This window comes from Festucalex cinctus, chromosome 20 (genome assembly GCF_051991245.1).
Source record: "Festucalex cinctus isolate MCC-2025b chromosome 20, RoL_Fcin_1.0, whole genome shotgun sequence".
Lineage (NCBI taxonomy): Eukaryota > Metazoa > Chordata > Actinopteri > Syngnathiformes > Syngnathidae > Festucalex > Festucalex cinctus.
Genome location: NC_135430.1, coordinates 8,592,939 through 8,611,961, shown reverse-complemented (window position 1 = coordinate 8,611,961; position 19,023 = coordinate 8,592,939). Strand labels below are relative to the sequence as shown.

At 42.7% G+C, this 19,023-nt stretch overlaps 3 protein-coding genes across 10 annotated transcripts in view; 1 reads left to right on the top strand and 2 right to left on the bottom strand.

The window, feature by feature from the left end:
• The window catches only part of fam49bb (family with sequence similarity 49 member Bb), a 23,464-nt gene extending 15,336 nt beyond the window's left edge, over window positions 1-8,128 (bottom strand). For both annotated transcript variants that reach the window (XM_077509366.1, XM_077509367.1), the window contains exons 1-2: window positions 7,970-8,128; window positions 5,240-5,319 (exon numbers count right to left, since the gene is read on the bottom strand). The gene's annotated coding sequence lies outside the window, so the exon portion shown is untranslated. The remainder of the gene's footprint in view (window positions 1-5,239; window positions 5,320-7,969) is intronic.
• A 1,336-nt stretch (window positions 8,129-9,464) lies between these two features.
• Window positions 9,465-13,202, top strand: eef1a1l3 (eukaryotic translation elongation factor 1 alpha 1, like 3). 2 transcript variants are annotated; one of them, XM_077508897.1, is made up of 7 exons: window positions 9,465-10,001; window positions 10,088-10,267; window positions 11,275-11,559; window positions 12,079-12,229; window positions 12,310-12,566; window positions 12,623-12,857; window positions 12,954-13,202. In XM_077508897.1, exons 1-7 carry the CDS (start codon window positions 9,864-9,866, stop codon window positions 13,043-13,045), a joined length of 1,338 nt encoding a protein of 445 aa, XP_077365023.1. In that variant the 5' UTR covers window positions 9,465-9,863; the 3' UTR covers window positions 13,046-13,202. The 2 variants fall into 2 exon arrangements, with proteins under 2 accessions (XP_077365023.1, XP_077365022.1); XM_077508896.1 differs by having other exon boundaries at window positions 9,478-10,001; window positions 11,263-11,559.
• A 1,013-nt stretch (window positions 13,203-14,215) lies between these two features.
• Window positions 14,216-19,023, bottom strand: part of asap1b (ArfGAP with SH3 domain, ankyrin repeat and PH domain 1b) — a 50,285-nt gene continuing 45,477 nt past the window's right edge. For 3 of the 6 annotated variants that reach the window (XM_077508536.1, XM_077508532.1, XM_077508531.1), the window contains 6 exons: window positions 18,806-18,955; window positions 18,324-18,402; window positions 17,929-17,993; window positions 17,311-17,846; window positions 16,187-16,309; window positions 14,216-16,032 (listed from right to left, as the gene is read on the bottom strand). In XM_077508536.1, coding sequence (XP_077364662.1) covers window positions 15,958-16,032; window positions 16,187-16,309; window positions 17,311-17,846; window positions 17,929-17,993; window positions 18,324-18,402; window positions 18,806-18,955 — 1,028 coding nt within the window. In that variant the 3' untranslated portion in view covers window positions 14,216-15,957. The remainder of the gene's footprint in view (window positions 16,033-16,186; window positions 16,310-17,310; window positions 17,847-17,928; window positions 17,994-18,323; window positions 18,403-18,805; window positions 18,956-19,023) is intronic. The other 3 variants (XM_077508533.1, XM_077508534.1, XM_077508535.1) reach the window with 1 other exon arrangement.

Genomic DNA, 19,023 nt, shown 5'->3' with positions numbered 1-19,023 from the left:
TTGCAGGGGTTCTGTGGAAACATTTAATCGTTTATTTCCCAGATCAAGAACAACCACACGAAAATAGCATTATATGGCGGCGCCTTGAGAAACAAGTTTAATTTGTTTCTTGACGACGACACTCAAAAACACTTGTAAATCAAATCCTCATTCTCAGAATGCAAATAAGACAAAACGGGTCAGGATGGGGCAAATAATAAATAGGACAGGATTGTGACGAGTGGCTAACAGGACAGGAGGCACAGGGAACGAGAGGATGGCAGGTCACAGCAGGACAGGACTGCACAGGACAAGGGATGACGAGGAGCAAACAGACAGGGCAGGACAGGACAGGATATAGTCAATAGCAAATAGGACGGGAAGGGACAGAACAGGATATAGTCAATAGCAAATAGGACGGGAAGGGACAGAACAAGAGGAGAGAATAGGATAGGATTGGACCAGGATTATTATTGTTTTGGAATTTTTCATTTTAGTTAGTTTTTATTTGTTTGTTTTTTTGTTGTTTTTTTATAATTTAGTTTTAATTAGTTTTCAGGGTGGTTATGTTCCGTTTTTATTAGTTTTAGTTATTTAATAAATGTTTAGTTTCAGTCTTAATTTTAGTTTAAAAAAAAATGTGTATTACTTCTGCGCAATATTTTTAAAAAACACCATGGGAGCGACATCATCTGAGGGTACTTTTCTATTCGCCTGTTTTCAAATGTCCTTATTTCGTTTAATATAAAAATAAATCTACTTAAAATCACATTTAAAATCATCCCCAAAGGCTCATGCATTACATTAATTACCATGCATTACATTAATTGCGACAACAAAGGGCATTTTTGTGATAATCCTAGTTAGTTTTAGTTTTGTAAACGTTTTTGTAAACGTTAAAAAGTTTTGTAGTTTTATAAACATAAAAAGTAGTTTCAGTTGGCTCTAATGTTTTAAAAAGTATTTTCGTTTTTACTTTATTTCGTTGACGATTTATTTATTTTTCTTATCATAATTTTAGTTTGTTTTTCCGTTATTTTTAGTTAACTAAATTAACCTTGGATAGGATGGGACAGGACAGTAGAGGAAATGACCTGATGGGACAGGACTGCACAGGGCAGGACAGGATGCGACAAGCAGAAGATACAACAAGAGGAGCGGGGCAAGACAGGACGACAGGTCAAATGGCAACTAGAACGGAATAGGACAGGGAAGGACAGGATCGGATAGGATCAAACAGAACACGGCAGTAAGCAGAAAAAGAAGGAGTGGGACGCTGTACTGTAAACAGAACATGATGGGATGGGTAGTAAAGAAGGTTGTACGAGACAGGGCAGAACAAATAATTGGAAAATTGGAAGATATGGGACAGAGGACAGTACAAGGTAGGACAGGTTGGAAGCAGCTAGCCCCGCAGTGCTACCAGTGTCTGTCAAGCAAGATGATTTTTTTTTTTGGGTGGCCTGACAAGAAAACAGTGGTGGCCACGCCCACTGCAGCATCCTGACCTCAGCGCGGCATCGCGTTGCACTCCGCGTGGCCGCCGTAAACGCGGCCGGAGGCAGGGCGGCGCTGAAACGGAGCACTGCGACAAAGCGCAGGGTGGGCAGGTGGCGGAAGGGGATGAGGGGAGGAGGGAAAGGATGGGGCGGGGCAGGGCGAGATGCTGGCATTCCACTACTTGGGCTGCAGCGTGAGGATCCACGTGCCGCTGCTAGACAAAACATGCTAAGCCGCAACTGCCGCCGCGGCAGCAGTGCCACGAGCTTCACGTGGCCGCCGGCGTGGGACCAGCAGGGCGGGAAGCAATGCACACATAAGAAAAAAATAAATAGAAAAGCGTGATACTACTATAATTATTTTTATTTTCAATCTGGCGTGAGACTGCGGCACGCGCAGCTTTCAACATGACCCAGATTCCCCGGGTGACACGCCACATCGCATTAGCCCGCTCAGCCGGAGCCCGACCTCTCTGACAGCGCGCACACACAAAATGGGGGGGATAGACCCCCACCTCCTGCCAATCCCACTCAGCTGACTAAAATGGCTTGTGTGGAGTGGGGGGTGTTTTGAACTCGATTACCTCGTGTCCACGCCTGCACAAACGCTGCCAAAACAAAACACGAATCACGAAAGACAAAATCAGCAGCTGTGTTCGCCATGGCAACCGCATGGGCGCAAATGTTAACCCACCCAACCCCACCCCCACCCCTTCATTTTTTTTTGGGTAGGCACCTGCCGAAAGTTGGAAACCATGGCAACAGAGGCACGCAGCTAGGAAAAAGAAAAAAAAGAAAAAAAAAAGGACAAGAGGCAGCTCTGGCTTGACTCCACTTGACAAGTGAGCTGATCAAAAGCGTTTGTTCGCAAGATGACAAACGCATGGCGACCACTCGCCCTACTCATCCTCCTTTTCTTGCCCTTGACAGTCGTCCAACTGCTCCTTCAGGATGTTGGGGGAATCATTAAAGAGGCCATATTGACTCACTGTCTGGCTGCGATCATCTGAGCAAGCAGCTTCTCCCCTCAGGGATGCATGTACACGCACACACCATCCGTCATTACGTTACTCATCTCCTCACGCTCATGGTCACATGGAGCTCATTTGCATATATGATGAATACAACACAAACTTGCTTGAAATTGGGTTGTTTTGCCCTCCAACTGAAATTTGGGTGGGGCACAGTTTGTAAGGACTGATATGAAGCGGTGGGAAATGATTGAGGGTAGAGCGCCATCTGCAGGAAGTGGCGGTGAAGGCGAAGCCACTCCCAAGTCGGAACAAACTAGTCGATATTGCCTCATGTTTGGGATCGATACGAAATCAATATGGCAGTGTTAATATGGCCTCTGACGAATGTCACTAAGTGCTGTTCATGCATTTTGTGAAAGACAAATAATTAGGGGGAAAAAAATGCACTAAAAATGATTTTCCCAGATGGAATTTGATTGTCCTAAATTACTATTTCACAAACAAACAAAGAACCCTTTCCTTAACGGGGGAAACAATTTTGACTATGAAAAATAAGAGGAAATTCCAGTCCTATTGCAAGTCAAAACAAGGGATTTTTTTTTTTTTGGGGGGGGGGGGGGGGGGTATGAAACATTCTCTACTTTGCTTCATAATCAACGTACACAATAAAATTCGTTAATTCCAATTATTGTACACATTAAAAATTATCTGACATGCTTGTTTTATGAAAACTATGAGCTACTGATGAGATATTTCTTGACATTTTGATGATAAATAGGTCAAATTGCTGTAACCGTAAGTTTAATGTTTAAAAATGTTTAATATCAAGTGAGTCCATGATCACTATCTGTCTTATTTAGCCGCCTTGCTGTACTGTACTGTACTCCTGCTTTCTGTGTTGACATGCAGCAACCAAAATCTGACACAAGTGCACCATCTAGTGGTCACTTTCAGCCTCCCTGTGGAGGAATTCATCAATAATTCAAAAGCAGTGCCAATTCCACCCTCACAAATGAGCGCCCGTACGTTTACGTGCGTAGGAAAATTCATAATTGATGAGCAGAAGCTTTTATCTGACATAACGAGCGCCGTACTCAGACATGTCCTCGGATTACTTATTCTGCAGCGGCGGCGGTCGTGCTTTTTTTCAATGTGCTGAGTCAGGAGCCAAATGGCATGCCACACATCTTTTGGAAGCAACGGATTTGATTGTCATCCGGACAAAATAACAGAGACCACACGATGATAATTATCATATTGGGGGGAGGTTGGCGATTTAAAAAAAACAACAACCTCATACTGCGTAAAAATTCACAATATTGTGGAAAAAAAAGAAGCTAATATGGGGGAAAAAAATGCAGAATATTGTGTTTTTGTAAATAACAGCAGTGACAAATAGGCTTGGTCATGTCATGTGACGGCACCGTCATGTGCTCCTATTGGCTCAGGGGCGCAAAGCATCATGGCCTATGTAGTTCACAATGCTGTGGTCACCTGAAGCGGGTGAAAAGAGATTATTTTTTATGGAGATGTTGAAATTTACTGTGATAATAGGCGCAGGGACCAAAACATGCCTAATTAAAATTAAACTACACTAATAAAATAACCACCAGAGGGTTCTGGAACTGCACAAACAAACAGGATGCTTTTAATAGTGTGACATTATGATATTGTGGCACTTTTAATAACGCAATATTGACATTTTTGTTACATCCCTACAAAATAATATTTTTTAAAAAGTATGATTAAAAATAAAAAGTAGAAAATGAACATCTTCAGAGATAAAATCCTATTTACAAAACGCCTGATTTTTGCCATTTAAAGTTGGGACAGAAACCCGTGCAAAATGACCTCTCTCAAACAAAATGTCTTCAATCTGTGTTTCTCTGACTTTTTACGTCAACCAGGTGAGGGCAGTATTGACCCAACTATGCATCTCAAAGTGGCTAAGAAAAGCCTCACCTGGGGCTCCTGTGACGCACCTTACGTGAGTTTAGCTAGGCTAATCGGGGGCGCATCCAAGCCCAGCCAACTGAGTGATGCTGGTGCGTCATGGTAACTAGGGATAGACCGATTATCGGCCGGGCCGATTATCGGTGCCGATATTTGGCAGTTTGACAAATATCGGTATCGGCCTTTTGACCAATCTGAAAGCCAATAAAGCGGGTATTTTGAACACATTCTGACAATTTGTTCACCTTCTGCAAAAATCTTTTGAAACTTTTTATGAATCCTGATGAAAACCCCAAATTTGCTACGTTTGCGTTCATTTTTTTGCACAGTGAAATACAGGAACTTTTCATTTATGGATCTATTTCAATTTCCACTTTAGAAATAAGGATGCTGACACTGGGAATTCCCTACATGTTTTATTTTTAAGAATTAAAAAAAAAAAAAGTAAAAAATAAAAAATAAAAAAAAGAAATGTTGAAACTCCCTGCAATTTTTTTTAAATATAATTTTTAAACAAAGCTGCCAATATCGTTTAAAATTGAAAAGAAAAAGTACTTTTTAATTTTTACACTAATATTTTCTCTTCTACAGCAAATAAATATCGGCTTGAAATATCGGTTATCGTTCTCCTTGACTACTAATAATCGGTATCAGTATCGGCCTTGAAAAAGCCATATCGGTCTATCACTAATGGTAACAGTCACCAAGGAGATGGAGGGGAGTGGTTGGGATGAGGAATGGGGAATTTCTACTTCCTGGTTCTAGCTTGTAACTTAGGACAATGGAAGGTTCAGTTGGACGAATAGAAGGAAATTCCAATTAGCGCGTGATCACCTGCTAGCGACGTCCCAGGAGCGGGGGAGGACCGGCCCGGCGGGTGGCCGCTGGTCTCGGTGGTCCGGCAAGACGTCCTCCTGGCGAAGACATGACAAGAGGAGGAAGATCAACCGAGCGTTTGCCGCATGCACGGGAACAAAACGCACGCCCACGCACACAAAACACTTCCTATTACGCAACACTTCCTCTGATTCACTTCCGATTTCTGCAAGGCTGCCTCGGCGACCGTTTGGCACTGACACAAAACAACCAAGAAGCAGGATTTCATTGGCGGGTTTGTGGTACTTAAATCAATTCAGGTTCCACTACAAGTCAGAGGTGGTTTAGTGGTTTTCAAACTTTTTGTCAAAGGCTTAGAGACAGTTGTCCATTCAATAGCATGACAATGTTTCACAACATTTGACTGCCACTAACATTATGCAAACCCACACTGCACATTAATATAGGAACATAAAAAAGCAAAACAAAAAAAACTTGACTTAAGGATTTCACTGAAATGTTTTGCACATGAAATCGAAACAAAAACGGTGGTTAAATAAAAGTTTCAAAACAAATTCCAGTAATGATGAAATGCATTCATGCAAGTGTATTTGTACTTGAAAGTGAAATGGAACTAATTGAACTGTTTTCTGTATCATTTGGTGCCATTTTCTTTAATTTAATACTAAAAAATATATAAAGACAAAATGAAGTCATGACAAAGTGTCCATTTTATGAGCAATGTTCTATTGGAGGTTTCGGGCTACAGTTCAAATTTCATGAATCAATTGACAATGTCATAATTCTGACATTTTAATGAATTGAATTAAATAGTAAAATTATTATGGATAAATAAAAAATAAACTAAATAATAAATGAATGAAAATGTAACTAATTAAATTAAATTAAATAGGGCTGGAAAAAGTTGAATACGTCGACTTTAAAAATAGGTCAACTAAAAATAAAAAGCCTACCTCGGCTCAAAGAATTAAAATAAAAAAATGTAATTTAAATTTCTTGTTTGCCTTTCTATTGGGACATAGGGTGGGATCTGATCTTTTTATCACCCAAGCTGCGATGCTCATTCATGGACAAGAGCAGACGCGTCCGTCTACAGGATGCTAAAACGGAGACGTGGGATTGCTGAGGAGACAACAAATGCACGGAGAACATCAGGCACGCCCACGCGGCAGGATCGATAAATCGCTCTTCCGCAGCACTTGAATGGGAACGCAACAAGCAAACTTTGGTGAGTGCGTGAAATACGTCCACCGTGCTGCGCTGCTGCACAACAGCTGCAAACTGGAATAAACAAACTGCTCTGTTCAGGTGAAGCCTTTTTGTGTGAGTCATCCAATCATAGACGGGGTCTACCTAATTGGATGTTGCTCAGTTAAAGTGGCTGCTTCTCGGCAGTAACACGGCAGCTAATAACGTGAATTATTAATCGCTTTTCCATGCTCTGGTCTCAAGTACTTTGCTTCACAAAAGACTTTTGACTGGCGACCGACGCTTGCAATGTTTTGACAGTTGTCTCCGAACGGAACCAAGGCCACAAAGTTGCTGAGTCAATTATCGGCAGTGTCGAGAGAACAATACGCTAAGACACGTTTCAGTACGTAGCTTGATTGTAATAAAATGCTTCGGTTTAGTAAGGGAACAAAAACTTTTTTTCTCTTGTGTATATACAGAAAAAAAAGATTTAATGACGTTTGAAATTGAACAGTTAGCTAGATGTCGGCTAGTCAGAAGCTGAGTTGCACTGTGTTGGTTTGCGGCACACAGCCAGTCGCACAATCAGGGTTTAAGCAGGTATCAAAAATGTAATTTAATTATTTTTTAATTGCCATTTTAATGCAAGTTAAAACTAATTTAATGCCCATGTTGTACCGCATACACACACATGCACGTGAAATAGAAATGTGGTTGTATCTTCAGATCATTGATTCAGTAAATGTTTAAGGAGTGTGAAACATTGTAACATATAATGTTATGTTACGTTCTGTTATGTTCTGTTCCGTTATGTTATGGTCATATATCATATGAAACATACACTTGTGTTGCGGTAACTTTCTGCCACTAGGTGGCATTAGTGTTTCATGTTTTACGTCGATGACATGAACAGTACATTTTTCTTTTCCACAAAGAAGCTGCTGTCAGCCACAGCTCTCAATCAGTGACTCGCGCACAATATCCGACAACACAGCTGCATTCTTTACACCCTTTTGCAAGTTTTGCATTTTTCCTCTCAAACTTTGTTTAGAATGTGGCAAAAGTAAGCCCAAGCGGATCATATTAAGTCTTGGTGATATGTTCTAATTATTAGTGATAACAGTCGGATATGTCAGCTGTGGTACACGCTTTAGTGGAAAAGTGGAAAAGGAGCAGCCAGAACTAATCCAAAACCACACGGTTGAGTACTAAAGTGTAATCTCCAAATGATTAGGGGTTCTTTTACAGGGTGGACACAAAACCGGGTCAGTGCTATCACGTGTGTGTGTGTGTTTCGAGGCAATAAAAAAAAAGGGGAAATGAAACCTGAGCATGTGAAGTTGGTAAAAAGAGTGACTAAATCAAAAAGCACTTTTCATGCCGCCTTCAGGGAGGACGTCGCTCGTGATTCATCATTTCACCCGCGGCCATCAAATTGGGAATGAATGGCAACTGGTGGCAACTGGTGGGCAGGCGAGGCAAGCGAAATAAAGAAAAACAGAACAAGTGGACATTTTCGAGCTGTTTGTGGCTTACCTCGTCGCCGGCGGCGAGCGACTGGACGGCACGCTTACGACCAGAAGACGAAGAAGTGCAAAAAGTAGAAGAAGCAGGACGAGGAGGAGGAAAGGAGAAGAAGAAGATCCCGTCCGCTCCTCTTCGAGCTCCAAAGCAGAAGAAGAAAAGCAAATCGCCGTTTCCGGGTTAGTGACGCGACGTCATCGGAGGAGGGGGCTCGTTTTGGTCATCTTGGCGTCTCGAAGGGGTGGATGTGTGGAGTCGTCGACTAGGAATCAGCATAAGCCCCGCCCCCCTGTGTAGCACCATAACCACCCACACTGTCCGATACCTCCTCATCGCTTCCGTATTTTTGCCTCATGCGAAGCTACTTGATTAATTCTACCCAAGCAGTTTTAAACATCAATCGAAACCTGTTGTCTGGGCTTTAAATGACAATTAGAAGCTTCATTCTAGGCGCCGAAGTGTCCTTGAGCAAGAGACCATTCTAGAATGGCGCCAACCACTGAGGGCGCTCTTGTGACCTTGAAATTACCTGCTGGTTTTTGGTGAAATTCAATGAGCGTTGCGTTTGATTGTATAAAAGCGGTTTAATTAATTCCATTAGCCGAATTAGATTGAGTCATACAGTCCTGCAGCATTTATTGCATTCACTTAGCAGTTTTCCCCTAAAATTTAATTACATCTAGAAATATGTGCAATAGTGAAAAAAATAACTAATTCTGACTCACTTCATGCTGAAAACAAAAATATGAATTACAGGAAGAATATTTGACTGTTACAATGGAATTTCCATGAACAATAACATGCTACCATTATTTTTAAATCGTTTATTGAACAGAATAATAATAATAAAAAAAAAATTCTTTTTACCATTGATGGAATTGCATTTGAATGCATGCGCAATAATACCCCATAGCATTATGGGAAAATATGCTACGTTTGTAGCATGTAGTCTACAAGTACATTTGAACACACTTGAGAGAACGTTTGAACGTATTTGTGAGTACGTTCAAACGTACTTGTATGGAGTTAAATTAGGGTCAATAGTTTTGTACTTGAAAAAATAAAACTTGAAACTGAAAATTGTGTTGATCTAGAATTTGACAATATATATATATATATATATATATATATATATATATTCAAAATAAAAATAAGAGTGTGAAACGGTTTTTCATTCTATAACCCACTTTTCAAGGACGTGAGAAGTGGGTAAGATCACCAGGAAAGATGCATATTGGATTGAATAAGTCAGCGCCATCTAGTGGACAAACAGCGAAAGGACTCATTCTGCACGAGTCCAACACTGAACAGCATTGATTGTTTCATGAGAAAGTAAGGATTTATCGGCGTTTAATTGGCAAATCTGTGGCTGATGTTTATTTTGAAGAGTGTAATAATATTGTCCAATAAAATCAGCTGACTGTGATTACTCTAAATTGCCAGCTCAGCTTATCTATGCTGCAGGAAATTCGATGCGCTCAATCGTCGACTTGTGACTGTTGTGATGGTACGTTATGTAATTTCTTGATTTGGAATCCTTTCATAATGTGCCGAGCAAAAAAAAAGAAAAAAGTTTACATTAGACTAGAATAAGAAAAAAAATACGAGACCGGCTAGTCAAACAGTTTAAAATATAAACAATGTGAGATGCAGTCCAAATTATTTCTGACCCACTTGGAACGTTCATATTGACTTTACAAGCATGTTTTGCTAAAATTGCGAGTGTAGCAGTAAAGCAGCGACCAATTAGTTGCAACGAGGCTTCGCACCTGACCTCAATAACTTGAACGAGCAGCCCATAAAAGCCTCTCTCAGGAGCGGCTGCTTTCAAATCCCTCAAAGCGATTTGGACGTGAAAGGAGAACCGAACTACAAGCAGCATCGTCATCTTGTTTTTTTTGCAAATATGGAGAAGCCTCACGTCAACCTGGTGATCATCGGCCACGTGGACAGCGGCAAGTCCACCACCACGGGCCACCTGCTCTACAAATGCGGCGACGTGGACCAGAGGAAGCTGGAAAAGTTTGAGAAGGCCGCAGCACAGGTAGGCCCCAATGCAAGATGCGGACTCCAATTTCAACGGGAGTCGACTCTTATTTTCTTTTTTCTTTTTTTTTTTTTTGATTTTAGGCAGGCAAGGGCTCGTTCAAGTTCGCGTGGGTCATGGACAAGCTGCAGGCCGAGCGGGAGCGCGGGATCACCATCGACATCTCGCTGCTCAAGTTCAACACGCGCAACTTCTGCATGACGGTCATCGACGCGCCCGGACACCGAGATTTCATCAAGAACATGATCACGGGAACTTCGCAGGTGCGGACGCGCGACCTAAATTTGACCCCTCCCCATTAACTCATTCGCTCCCAGCCATTTCCACAGAAGCAATCCCGTTTGCTCCCGGCTGTTTCTATCAGTTTCCGTTTTGCAGCAATTAGCATTAGAATATAGCCAAGTTTCATAATTATTCACAAATGTATTAAGAATTGTGAGTAATTGAGCTTTTTTTTTTCCCCTCAACATGGCTGTGGTTGATCTCCTTTGCTTTGCTGCCACCTGCTGGCTGTTTGTATAATAACTACCATTTCTGCAACCATTTTTTGCAGTTGAGAGGCTGCATCAAATCCTTATTAGTATAGCAAATCCTTATTAGACGGAGTTATACAAACAAATGTATAACTTCATCTTTGGGACACTTAAAATATTTTAAAACATTTTTTATACGTTTTTGGGAACAAAAAAAAAAATCATGTCTTGATAAAAGCTGGCTGGGAATGCTATATTAAAATGGTGGCATATTTATATTTAATTGTTAATCATGTACAACGGATGTAACTGATATTAAAGGAACATTTTTGTCAATGTTAAAATCTAGGCGTTGCCAAAAAAAAACCCCGAATTGAATAAAATTGCATGGAATCTTGATTTTTATTTTATTTTACAAGTTGAACATTTTTTAACTTTTTCAGCGTGAAACGTAACCAAAAATGCTTTTGAATAAAAAACATCCAATTTAATCTTGAAAGTATTTAAAAAAAATAAAAATAAGTCAAAGTATGAAACTAAAATGGAGAAAAAATAAAATGAATCCTGTTTTGATGAGTAGTTTAATATAAATAAATTTGAACATAAATGAGATGTTTGAGTTGAATTTTATTTTATATAGAAGAAAAAATAAATAAATAAATGGTTCCGATTACTCAAGCGAAATGCAACGGAACTGTACTTGGCAGCAACTTTTGGGACTACCTGCTGGGAAACTGCCAGAGACTTAAAAATTAAACAAAAAATCAACTGAAAACCTGTTTCAGGCAGACGTGGCGCTGCTGGTGGTGTCGGCGGCCAAAGGCGAGTTCGAGGCGGGCGTGTCCCGCAGCGGGCAGACGCGCGAGCACGCCCTGCTGGCGTACACGCTGGGCGTCAAGCAGATGATCGTGTGCGTCAACAAGATGGACGCCACCGAGCCGCCCTATTGCCAGCGGCGCTTCAACGAGGTGGCGCGTGCCGTCGGAGGCTTCCTCCGGAAGATCGGCTACGACCCCAACGGCGTGCCATTCGTGCCCGTCTCCGGCTGGACCGGCGACAATTTGATCAGCGCCTCGCAGAAGGTAAAAGAAAATGCACTTTTGGGAAATTGGGATTAATGGCACAGCCACAGATAAAAGTATGTTGGTGGTGAGGAAAAAATACCTAATTACAAGTTAAATAAAATGTAGCTAGTTTTTTTTTTTTTTTTTTTTTTTTAAATTAACCTGCGTTAAATGCATGTTTTAATATTAGGTTCCCCAATAGAGGGCGAACTCGCTTTGTTACCCACAATGTTACCATGTAGGACGAACGAGAACAAATTGTACCGCATTAAGAGTTGGCATGCAATAAAGTTTTTGCAACTACAACTTGATGTTAAGTTACAACAGAACCCATTAAGATTAACTGCAATTGTATTGTAGTTAAATCAAATCCAACTGGAACATTATGTACGATTTGAACATTTAATTCAGCAATTCTGTCAGATACCACTAGAGGTCGCACTTGGTCCACTAGTTTCAAACATTATTGGAACGATGGTTGTTGTTGTTGTTGTTTTTGTTAGACCTTTTTTTGTTGTTGTTGTTGGATTTCCTCAGATGCCGTGGTTCAAAGGTTGGAAAGCACGTCGCCGAGAGGGCAACATGAGCGGCCGAACTCTTCTGGAAGTACTCGACTCCATTCAACCACCCGTGCGCATCCACCGTAAACCTTTGCGATTACCCCTGCAAGATGTCTACAAAATAGGAGGTAAAAAAAAAAAAAGGGTCACTTGGGATTATTTGTCCAAAATCCAAGATGTGAACAATGAGGCACTTGTTGGTCGGCAGGCGTGGGGACGGTTCCGGTCGGTAAGATCGAGACAGGCGTCCTGAAATTGGGCATGACGCTGACATTCTCGCCGGCCAAGGTGACGGCAGAGGTCAAGTCCATCGAAATGCACCACCAGGGTTTGGATGCGGCGCTGCCGGGCCACAACGTGGGCTTCAACATCAAGAACGTGTCGGTCAAGAACCTGCGGCGCGGTGACGTCGCAGGCGACGCCCAGCACGACCCGCCCTCTGGCGTCAACAGCTTCGAGGCGCAGGTTGGCACCCTGTGTCTGTACCAAAAAAAATTTGATCTGATCTAATTTTGTGTTAGGTGATCATCCTAAACCACCCGGGCCGGATCAAGGCCGGGTACTCGCCGGTGCTGGACTGCCACACGGCGCACGTGACCTGCCGCTTCGCAGAGCTGAAGGAGAAGCTGGACCGGCGCACGGGCGCCAAGCTGGAGGAGCGCCCCCAGCTGTTGATGTCGGGTGACGCGGCCACCGTCAAACTGGTGCCCATCAAGCCCATGTGTGTGGAGAGCTTCTTCACATACCCGCCGCTCGGTGAGTTCGCAGCAAGTCATTCCGTTGTCAAGGATGTCCGCTTGTGACCTTTCTGTGACTCTTCTGGTCTCAATTATTTTTTTTTTTCCTCCCCAGGCCGCTTTGCCGCCCGAGACTTGAAGCAAACGGTGGCAGTTGGCGTCATCAAATCGGTGGAGAAGGAGAAAGGCTCCAAAGGAGCCAAATAAGTTGGCAGCATGGTTCTTCTGGTAGAATCGTGACAAAGATTTCAGTTCTGTTTGAAAACTCTTTTGTTGACTTTAAGAGACTTGAGTCCTGTTGTTGCAGAAGAAGCTGCAGAATTTTGGTTCCAAGTTTGAAATAAAACCTGATTTATTGACCAGAGTTTTGTCTTGGAAGTTCTGTTTAACTTGAAACAATTATTTAAGCAAATTGTGTGGTTCAAGTAGATTGGTCCAGCAAGTCTATTCAAATTTCTACTTGTTATTTTAGCTTTTTTTTTTTTTTTTTTTTTTTCCCCCCCCTCGCTTTTCTCATATTGCTGAATGTGCAACAAATGCGTCTTGGTACCTTCAGAATTATTTAAATGTTGCTTCTGTACTGTTGCCACTGGAGGGAGCTATGGTTTCGATGAGCCAGAGGACTGGCAGCCATTTCGCACGCTAATAGCAGATGGTAAAATAAGATGGTATTTCTGAGATGTATCAATTTGTCTTAAAGGAGTGCTTCAGCTTTATCTGCACTTTGAAGATCGTGTCAATTATGCAACTTGCACTTGATATGAAGAGTCTTTTAGGTTTATGCAAGAAGTGTCTTTTGATGGGTCTTTAGCAACCAAATTGGAGTCAATTCTCATTGCGCAGAATTTCTCCAAACTAAGCATTGCAGATATTTACACGCATAAAAATGCACAAGTGTCTTTACTCGGGTGACCTGATTTGAAAAATTAAGTTAAACATACAATAAATTTGACCAAATTTAATCATGGAATGAATCCACATGTATTATGGTGTTCCACAGGGTTGAATTCTGGGGCCTCTGCTTTTTTTTTTTTTTTTTTTTTTTTAATAAACATCTGCTGCTCCTGGGATCCATCTTAAGAAAAGTGTTTTTAAAATGCTCTATATATAAACACAGTTGAGTAACATGATGCATGATTTTCAATGCCAAGTTGAGTAATTGTACTCCAGCAGAACTAGCTAGCAAAACTAAAGGAACACCGTAACACACCGTTAAGCTGCATGGAGATGGGGAATCCAAGATCCACGCTTTCTGAATTCAAAGTGAAGATGGTCAGATTCCATGAATAGGCAACTCTCTTTTTGTATATTTTGGGTGCTGAGCTGTGAGGGAAAAAATTGTCAAAGTAAAATTGAAGTGCAGAAATGGAGTAAAGGTTGAGAGATTTGAAGTACAGCACTTTAATGATACGATGGATTTTTTTTTGTTTTTGGTTCCTGTAACAATGGGACAAACTGCAAGTGAGTGAGGAGCAGGCGACAACATCACAACCATCTCTCGGCTCACGGACGAGCACCTGACCAGCTTCCCATCACAAAAAAAAAGAAAAAAAAGCTGGTCGCCTTTTCGCTTACGACGCCGTCAACACAAGTTGGGGAAAATGACAACACTTTATTGCTGACATTACTTTTTTTGTTTCGTTAAATACTGCTTCTTAATAACAATAATACTAATAATGATAATAGTGGCTTGGGGGTGCGTCCTCTCTCTCTCTCAAGTCTCTTCAGACCGCAAGGCGGGCGAGAGCTGTTCCAGTCGTGCACGAGGCTGAGGGAGATCAAGTCAACACGGGCGGCGGCAGCAGCACGGTTGGGACGCATGCGTACTTGCTGCCACACCAGATATAAAAAAAAAAAAAAAAAAAAAAAAAAAAAAAAAAAAAAAAAAAACTCTCACAATGTAATGGGATAAATTTGGTGAAAGTGAACTTTCAGTTCCATTTGTTGACTTTTAGATACTTGACTGGTGTGTTGTATAACTATGGAAGAGGAATAGGGCCAGTGAAATGGAAAAAAAGGGGTTGGCAGGATTCTCACTTTATACTCAGAACTCTGATTTTAAAGTGAGAATTCTGACTTTATTCCCAGAATTCTGAGTTTAAAGTGAAAATCTGACTTTAAATTCTGACTTTAAAGTCAGAATTCTACACTTTACTCTCAGAATTGTGACTTTAAAGTCAGAATTCTCACTTTAATCTCAGAATTCTGACTTTAAAGTCAGAATTCTGAATTCAGAATTTGAATTCATTCAGAATAAAGTCAGAATTCCATTCTGAATTCAGAATTTGAATTCATTCAGAATAAAGTCAGAATTAAAGTCACAATAATGACTTTGTGACGTAGAGCTATGAATTTGTGGGGGGAAGACAGAAAGTCAGAATTCTGAGAATAAAGTCAGAATCATGTCAACCTTTGTTTTTTTTTCCCTTCACTTGCCCTAATCCTCTTCTATACAGAAGAAAGCTGCAAAGGTTTGGTTCAAAGTTTGGGATAAATTTCGTGAAACTGCACTTCTCACTTTATAACTTGAACTTGATCATCTAGTAATGAAACCATGTTTCATTACATTATGCAAAATTTTTGTTCAAAGTTTCGGATATATTTCGTGAAACTGAACTCACTTTGTAACTTGAACTTGATCTAGTAACGAAACCATGAAAATTTTCAACATTCAAACATGAACTGTCTCGTTTGGATTTGATCACATAACGTGATACTGAACTTTTGTGTTTTGTTTTTGGTGGTGTGGCAGCAAAACGCTTTGTCTACCATAAAACAAGATACGTACATACACAGCAAGCCGAAAGGGGGGAGGCAAATTCCGATCAAATGTGCTATAACGTTTTTTTTTGTTTGTTTGTACAGTAAAACGTATGTACAGCGGACACACCGATCAATCTATTTACAAACGTATATACACACAGCGTGGACAGATTGCTAAGTACTGGGAGGTTGCCGGTTTATAATGTGGGGGCGCTTGAAGATACTATCGCATATGGGGGGGAGGGAGGGTATGCACATTCTTTGTACAGCACGGACGAGCCTTTCCCGCCCTATTGACTTTTGCTTGTGTGTTTGTTTTTGTGGTAGTGCAACGGTTTGGCTAGGTGGGCTTGCGGTCAGTCGCTGAGGATGTGCACGAAGGACATGGGGAAGACGCCCTTCCGCTCTGGCTCGCCCTCGATGTGACCAATCTGCAAGGACAAAATCCGCACGTCAGCCTATCGCCCGCTTTGTACCCTAACCCTCAAATCGAAAACCCTAGCCCAGGATTGAAACCGCGAAAACTGTTGCCGGGCTAACTTGGAAAACATGCGAATGCGCAAAGCCGCATCGGCGCAGACTCACCCACCACTCCTGGTCCTCCTCGCCCGTCACCACGATGACCTCACCCTCCACGAACGTCAGCTCGTCGTCGTTGTCGGCCTGGCAGTCGTAGATGGTCTTCACGCGCCGCGCCTTGCTCTTCCCCTGGAACACAAACGCGTACGTGCCACGTTTGAGGATGATGTAGGAAGCATTTGCAGGACTTCATTTTTTTCATGTTCCATTTCTAAAATTCAACCATCCATTTTCTGCCACTCATCAGGGGTCGGGTCTAACAGCAGTTTGAAAAAATTAACCAAGACGTGATTTTTATTTACTTAGGATTACCCCTAGTGCTTTATAAGCGTGGTGGACTGCCAGGTTTTAGTTGCCGCCCCCAAAATTATTAAAAAGTTCCTCCACGGTAGGCATTTTGCACACTGGAATTGTGACTTGGCACAAACATGGGAGTAGGCTACTTCTCGCAAGTTTCAGAGTTTTTTTCTCGCAGATTTGACACTTTATGATGTTGACAAAATTCAAGTTTTTTTTTTCTCGTAAATTTGTGGGTTTGTTTTTCACAAATTTGCCACTTTATAATGTTGCAAAAATGCATGTTTTTTTCTTATGGATTTTTTTTAGTTTTTTTCTCACAAATTTGCTACTTTATGATGTTGCAAAAAATGTGAGTTTTTTTTTCTTGTAAATTTGTCAGTTGTTTTTCTTTTTTTTAGTTTTTTATTTTCTCAAAAATTAGCCAATTTGTCACTTTATATTGTTGCAAAAAAATCATGTTTTTGTCTGGTAAATTTGTGATTTTTTTTTTCTTGCAAATTTGCCACTTTATAATGTTGCAAATATTTGAGTCGTAAATTGTTGACTTTTTGTGGCAAAATTGCCACTTTATAATGTCGCAAATATTCAACTTTTCTCGTAAATGTGTGACTTTTTTCTTGGAATATTACCCCCCTTCTAAAGATATATATATTTATATGTGGCCCTAATACGCCGGTGTAGTGTTGTGTGTAAAAAAAAAAAAAAGAATTTGAAAAGAAAACATGAAATGCTGCAAAAATGTTCCATGTGATTTCAATTTAATTTATTTTCAACTATATATTTACAGAAGTCTAAAAACCTGAATAATGATGTGATGATAGGATACCTACCGCATTGATCTTCCTGGGGAGGGGCACGGGGGTCTCAGAGATCCCGGGTGAGGTCCCCTCGGCATCATCAACGCCCTGCTGCAGCGGTGGTGGCGGCGGCGGCGGCGCGGCCGGTCGATCGGGCGACGGTGAGTCCGGTGGCTGCGGCTGTGGCGGCGGGGGCGGCTGCGTCTGGGGCCTGGCCAGCGAGTCCCCCGGCGGGCGCGGGGACGCCTCGCTCGCCCCCGGCCTAGGCGGCGCGTCGGCCAGGTGGGGCTTGGGCGGCAGGTCCTTGAGCTGCGGTTTGGGCGGCAGGTCGCCCAGCTGCGGCTTGGGTGGCAGGTCGGAGAGCTGCGGCTTGGGTGGGAGTTCCCCGGGCTTGGGCGGCAGCTCGGCCGCTTGCGGCTTGGGCGGCGGGTCGCCGGGCTGCGGCCGCTCCGGGGCCGCCGCCTTCTGGGGGGTGTCCGTCCCTGGCGGGGACTTCTGGAAGACCTCATGGGGGAGGCCGGCTTTGTCCACAGAGGGGTGGTGGATGGTATCGATCTTGCGCAACGCCACTGCACACACATCCGCAGTCAGTAACACACGAAAAATAGTCATCATGATGCTAATAATAATAATAATAATAATAAAGCGCACCTTTCTGAGGTAGTTTGGGAAGAACCCTTGGACCAAGTGTGGACTTTGTGTTGCTTGAAGTCGTACTGCAAGGTTTTTATTTTATTTTATTAAAAGTTACAATCAAAGCTTCAGTAACACTCATTGGACAGTTCAATAGGTACACCTAAATGCTGCAAATCATAAACCAGACACTAAACCCGAATTTGATACCCAAACACCCTGAATGGAAACCATAACCTGTTAGAAAGCTGGCACATATCTCAAAACCCTAATTACAAATCCAGTCAGTTGTCAAACATTCATTCATAACTCAAAGTCTGGCGTGAAACCCTTATCTGAAAGCCCAACTTTGTCTTCAGACCCTAATTAGGCACAAAAAGGAATTCATGTGAACGCCCGAGTGTGCATCTTACCTCTGCTGCTGCGGGATGCCCTCAAACTTGTTGGAGACGGGCGACATCTTGTTGACGGGAGGCGGCGTGGAGTCGCTTCCTAGAGCATCGCCGGGCGCCACCACAAACACACGACACGCACGTTACAACACATGGCCGCCGTTCGCTTGCCCTTGTGGGCTCACACAAACATCAAGTCAGTCAACGTGCCGGGATGAGCAAACCGAACCAAGGGATGGAAGGGGAGGGGATGGAGGGGCATCTGGCTGAGCTTTCCGTGCACCCCGAGACGATCGGGCGCTACGGCGGCCGCTCGCGCTTCACATTCACGTCTCGTTAGCATTAGCGTTCTACTTACTCTACTTTTACTTACGCTACTTGCATTGCTTTCAAAAAGGGAAAACAATTTGAGACGTTTTGCGTCCCGAGCGTGGAACGAAGCTATTTGTTCGGGCGCAGTGTCAAGGTGCGGTCCTATTGGGTACCGTGTGCTTGCGTCTCACCCCCGAACGGGCCCCCTCTGCCGTGACAGAGCGGGCCGGGCGGGTCGGACAGGGTGCGTTTGTGGCCGGGCGGCGGGGGTGGCGGCCTCTTCTTGGACAGGGTGGCACTGCCTCCCGCCGTCAGTGCAGAGTTGGCGGCAGTCGGAGCAGCTGGGGGGAGCGATAATACACACAGCACGTCAAGAACCGGCAGACCAGCACATCGAGTAGCCCCCCAC

Coding starts and splice junctions, on each gene's coding strand:
- eef1a1l3 (XM_077508896.1), top strand. CDS start 9,864: ATGGAGAAGCCTCACGTCAACCTGGTGATCATCGGCCACGTGGACAGC. Junction 10,002..10,087: donor TTGAGAAGGCCGCAGCACAG/GTAGGCCCCAAT, acceptor TTTTGATTTTAG/GCAGGCAAGGGCTCGTTCAA. Junction 12,230..12,309: donor AGATGTCTACAAAATAGGAG/GTAAAAAAAAAA, acceptor GTTGGTCGGCAG/GCGTGGGGACGGTTCCGGTC.